The sequence below is a fragment of the Solanum pennellii genome, chromosome 3 (assembly GCF_001406875.1).
Source record: "Solanum pennellii chromosome 3, SPENNV200".
Taxonomy (NCBI): Eukaryota; Viridiplantae; Streptophyta; class Magnoliopsida; order Solanales; family Solanaceae; genus Solanum; species Solanum pennellii.
Window position 1 is genome coordinate 23,400,609 of NC_028639.1, and position 6,092 is coordinate 23,406,700.

The 6,092-nt window shown below is 28.1% G+C and overlaps 1 protein-coding gene across 1 annotated transcript; it reads left to right on the plus strand.

Annotated features, from left to right (window-relative positions):
• The first annotated feature begins 2,218 nt into the window (after positions 1-2,218).
• LOC107013752 ((+)-neomenthol dehydrogenase) lies at positions 2,219-5,489 on the plus strand. Its single transcript, XM_015213631.2, has 4 exons — positions 2,219-2,334; positions 2,415-2,673; positions 4,719-4,901; positions 5,002-5,489. Exons 1-4 carry the CDS (start codon positions 2,282-2,284, stop codon positions 5,398-5,400), a joined length of 894 nt encoding a protein of 297 aa, XP_015069117.1. The 5' UTR covers positions 2,219-2,281; the 3' UTR covers positions 5,401-5,489.
• The last annotated feature ends 603 nt before the right edge of the window (positions 5,490-6,092 follow it).

Sequence of the window (6,092 nt, forward strand, 5' to 3'; positions counted from 1 at the left end):
TGGGGGTGGTAGGAGTACCCGTATTTCATCCCCTTAGCTTGTGTTTAGAGGTTTACTTGCTGAGTACCGTGTGGTTTGGTACTCACCCCTTGCTTCTACAAATTTTTTGTAGGTTACTAGCCCGGACTTTTATGATATATTCTCTTCTTTTCCGAGGCTTCCTGGAGATTTTGTGAGGTAGTTGTTGGTCATCTCAGCATCCCTCCTTACTCTTGTTTATGATTTTGTTCTACTCTAGAAACAATATCATATGAGACTTATATTTTTTTTTGATCCGATTGTAATACTTTAGAGGCTTGTACACGTGACAATCAGGTTTTGGGGTATAATGTAAGTTGATAGTAAATTTTCCGCATTTTTATTGTAATAGTTGAGTTTTAGGCTTACTTGTCTTGGTGGGATAAGACAAGTGCCATCACGTCCATTTTTGGGTCGTGACAGTTATTCCTTAAAAGAATTTTCACAATTTTACAAAAGAAAAGTTATATTTTTAAAAAAATTGTTAAGATTAAAAAACCTATTATATCTTGATTTTATAAACTAAGAAATAAATTTCAAATAAATAATTATTATAAATAACATAAAATAGGAAAATACTAAACTAAAAAATTATATAACAATCGTAAAATTCAAAATAAAAATTTAGTACATAAAATAAGAAAAGCATAAACTAATTAAATTCTTAAAAGATATGATTAAAATAATCTTAAAAATAACATATTTAAAAAAAAAAATTAAACACAATCTACTGAATAAGGGACATAAAATTAAAAAAAAAATGATAAGAAGACTTAAAAACGTCCCTTTATTAGCTTGACAAACGAGTCTCATTCATATGTATTTGTCAATTAAACAATAACCCATACAAATATGACATGACGTGTAATAAAACTTTTCATGACTTTTCAAATTATTTCATGATTTATTCTCATACATTTTTGTAAATAAATCCAACTTTAAGGACCTTAAAATGCACCTAAAAGGCTATGACGTCATCTCATGTGGGAATGTGCCTACTGTGAGGCCAACAGCTCTTCTTAACAATTTCTTTCATCTAATCATATTCTCAATGAGTATACTTTTAGGTTACATTTAGCATGCACTTTCTATTGGTTATTATCTAAATTAATTATTTTTATGAAGCTCCTATTAAAAAATTTAAAGTTTTTTTAATTGATATTAGTTAATTATTATTAAATTCAATGTTATTGTAGACTTTAATGATATTTATAAAAAAATTTATCATCACTAAAATTATATATTTTATAAAATTTAAGTTAGTCTTGTTAATTAATTATTATTAAAAATATTTTTTATCATAGCGTGTGTGTTTTAGGAAGCCCATACCAATTTGTTTTTACCGTCATACAAACATATATCAATACCGCTTAAAATTTTCAATGTTAATAATATTTGTGTGTATTCATTTTACACATAATGGGACTATTTATTATACACATACTTTTATTTAAAAAAAATAAAATTATTTCATCAATAATACTTCAAGATAACTTGGTGAATAATTCTCTGGCCATTAACTTAAGTTCCTTCGGATTGTAGGGATATGTTGGGCAACTAAGAGTTATATTACTTAAACAAATATCTAAAAAAATCATATTAAATTTTATTAACTTTTTAAATTCGATCTATATTATATAAATTAAATAAAAAATATTGAGATATTAGATTCGTGTGCTAGCACATATACCTTTAATAAGAAAATATATAAGACACATACAACAACACATGTTAAACAAAAAATATTACTAATATATATATATATATATGTATGTATATATATATATATATACATTTTGATTTGAATAGTCAAACTGAAGTTGATGATGATAATACGGACAATGAGAAGAAAACAATTGAAAAGCGTAAAAAATGAGATTGACAAGTGTGTAAGCACATGCAGTGTAGAGGCTATTTGCTGATTTATTTTTTTTTTGACGAAGAATAATAAAATAATATATTTTATACTATATTATTTTTTATTAAATACCTTTATTTTTATAATTTTAAATATCTTTTAATTAAAAAAAAATATTTGGCCATTTAGTGTTGCTCTGACCTCTGTTTAATTGTCTTAACAACTAGGAATTTGGACCATGCTATAGTGCGACTTTTAAGGCTTAAATATTACTTTATTATCCTCGTGCATTTATTTACTCATTCCACGTTGCGTCAGAATCTTTTCATATGTATATGTATGTATATGTACACACATAAATGATAATAGTATATATAGAATTAGCTACTCTCTCCTCCTAATTTAATGGCATCAAGACATGAATCACAAGTATTTTCTTCCCTTCCGAAAACCTCCAGGTAAATTTATTGTAAGAATACTCTAATTATATATATTTTCAATTTTTAATTAAGATGTGGTTCAATTTTGTAAAATGTAGATGGTGGTCGAAAGAGACAGTGGCAATAGTGACAGGTGGAAACAAAGGCATTGGTTTTGCGTTAGTGAAAAGAATGGCTGAGTTGGGATTAACAGTGATATTAACAGCTAGAGATAATGCAAGAGGAATGGAAGCACTTGAATCCCTAAAGCAATTAGGGTTGCATCTCTATTATCATCACCTTGATGTTTCTGATATTTCATCCATTCAACTATTTACTTCATGGTTCACCAACAATTTCACTGCATTAGATATATTGGTCAGTCAGCTTCCTTCCTCAATCATCCTTTTTATATATATATATATATATATATATATATATATATATTTGGTTTAGATTTACATTTAAAAAGAATATTTCAATTTTAGCTGAAATTGTTTTTACGATATGGAAAATTTTTTACTCCTGCACTATTTAATGCACTATTTAATAGTATATATTAAAGATGCTCACATTGACATATTACAATAATGCAATATTTTTCATGAACACATATATATCTTTAAAACACACTATTAAATAGTGCAAAAGCTAAAAGATCATTTTCAAAGTTTAATATTATTATAATAATTTCAATTTAAATTTTAATATATTTCAAAACTTTTTATCTCTTAAAAAAATCTCACTTTAGATTGGAGTTAAAACCCTTACCTGACAAAGTTCTGTATCATTAATTAATTAAGTAGTTAAAAATATAAATATCATTGTTCTCATTAATTTTTCCTTTGTTAATAAAAAATGGAGTACTATACATGTCTATATATGATAAAAAGAAAATTGGAAAGTTAGGGCTCATGGTTGGTCATAGATTAGGAAATTAAAATTTGAAAGAAATGAATTTTTAAAAATTGTGTTTGAATACGTATTTTTTTAAAAAAAGAATTAATTGAAGATCCGAAAAATTAATCTAAATAAAATTTTTAGAACTTAATAATATTTAAAGATCAAATTTTGTGTAGCTAGTAAAATAATGTCAAAACAGAGAAAGCAGATTTTGCAGCATGTAAATGCATAAAATATAGAACAATTCATTGTATTGTAAAAGATTTGAGTTGAGAAATAATTTTGGTGCTATACATAATAATATTTTAGATATTTTAGTACATCTATATTGATTTTACAAAATTACGTTGCAACTGAAAATCTATAAATATTTTTTTCTTAGAAAAAATAATTTTTGGAGGCAATTTTTAGTAGCCACTAAAAATAAGTGGTTATTGTAAGCCTTAAGTCACCGCTCAGAATGAATGAAAACCTTTAGTGGCGAATTATGGTATTTTGGGTAACTTTGTAGCTCCAGTTTCTTTTAGGGAAAGGAATCCTAGTTAGCAACACTACACTTAGATAGAGGGGTTAATTTGCCACGTTACTAAAAATTTAAATTGTTAATGCTTGAAAATATTTATAGTCTCTTGAGATAATGATGGAGACACTTTTCTTATAACAAAATGTAATAAAAAGTATAATTAATCTAATTTGCTTAGTTTAAAGTAATTTTAATTTTGATTTTTTTCGTATAAATTAAGTTCGTTAATGTTAGTTGTATCGATTTAGAAATATGTAGTACTCTCCTTTCTCTCTTTCATTTCCAAACGTTAATTATATAGATTTTAGAGGTCTCATTGTCAATATAAACAATAATTTAAAATTCATTTTGAAGTATAACAAACAAACAATCAATAAGGAATTTGTTATGAAAATACCTCTATTTGATTATTTTTTTTAAAAAAATTCTATGTAACATGTATTTATTATATGAGGAAAAGGGTTATTCTCTTTCTTTTTCAATTGTGAATAAATACCTGAGTATCGATTGTTAATCTTGAAATATTGATATTGACAAGGTAAGTCCATAATATAGGTGGATTAAATAAAAGGTCGAAGAACATCATAAATGATATAAAAATAAAAACAGATAAAAAGTTGATAATTTGAAGGTTTAATGGATAATTGATATAAAAGGAGAAGAATTATAAGTTTGAGTGAGATTTCTAAGTCATAATATATATACATAGGCATGATCCTTCATAATTTGCTTCAACGGACCGATTACGATCTCTAACATTAAGTGTGACATTTAACTTTATATAAAATTAAATAAGTAGATATAGATATAATATACATATATAAAACATTACGTATGAAACGAAATTGTCATATAAGCTGCTTTATATGACAAATGTGTTTATTAGCTCTATTTTATACAAATTTAAATATTTATTTGTTCAAAATTCAAAAATTAAAATGTCCATTAATTATAAATTATGAGTGTTGTAAGTAAATGTGAGTTGGTTGGTTGTCAGGTAAATAATGCAGCTGTATCATTCAAGGATATCGAGGAGAACTCAGTGGAGCATGCAGAGACAGTAATATGCACAAATTTTTATGGTCCCAAACGACTTATTCAACAACTCTACCCCACCTTTCGTTCTTCTTCCACTGTCACTCGAATTCTTAATATTAGCTCCAGACTTGGACTTCTAAGTGTAAGACTTTGATCTCCCTTCTTCTTCTTCTTCTTCTTCTTATTATTATTATTATTATTATTATTATTATCTTAACTTGATATCTCTATATATATTGTAGAAGCTGAGAAATGAAGAACTAAAAAGTATGCTATTGGATGAAGAAAACTTATCTGAAAAACAGATTGATGGATTAGTGAAGTTATTTTTACAACATGTTAAAAATGGGACATGGAAAAGCAATGGTTGGCCAGAATTATGGACTGATTATGCAGTATCAAAGCTTGCATTAAATGCATACTCTAAAGTGTTGGCTAGAAAGTATAAAGGAAAGGGTATAAGTGTGAATTGTTATTGTCCTGGATTTACACAGACTTCAATGACTGGTGGTAAAGGCAAGTACACTCCACAAGATGCAGCTGAGATAGGAGTAAATTTGGCTTTGCTACCACCACAACATCTTCCAACAGGAATGTTTTATCTAGGCTCTAATCCTCCAAACACTTACTCCAAGCTTTAACACCAAATACTCATCATTGTATCCAAACATGACATTCTCTTTGCCATCTAACTATTTCTATTAATAATAATAACTGTTTATTCATTTTAGCCTCTCCGCGTGACATTACCATATTTTATTACGCTTTAATTATTTGCATCACATGTATTTGATTTCGTGAGACTCGAAACAAGAGTTGAGTCCATCTAAAGGACATGTATCGTTCTCTTACTTGATCACTTAGATCATTCTGTGCTATATGAAAATGCATTGTTTTAGGAAGTCTTTGCAATCAGTTGACCCATTTTAGTGTGATTAGTTGAATGAGAAAGATTATCTTTCGAAATCTATAAAATACAAAAAAGGGAGAACCCTTGCGGGTACGACTCCTCAAGGGCCCTTGAGGAAAACCTTTGCACGTTGCTGTCAACAGTGCCTAGGCAGTGTGCAACCACGAGAGGGCAACAACGGTCCGTGTGTGGAACGACGGGGCGTGGATGTCAATCGTCGTCCCACACTTAGCCAAAATGTTGGAAGCCCTCAAATGCACAGTCTCTGACCGAAACGACGGTTGTGCAGCACGGAAGGCACAGTGCCTGTCGACACACAGACGGACCGTCGATCGGGGTTCCTGCACGTTTTAAATTAAGTTCATTAAAATAATTAAGGGGTTTAGGGGTTATTTAGGAATTAAAGGAAGGTTAATTAACTAA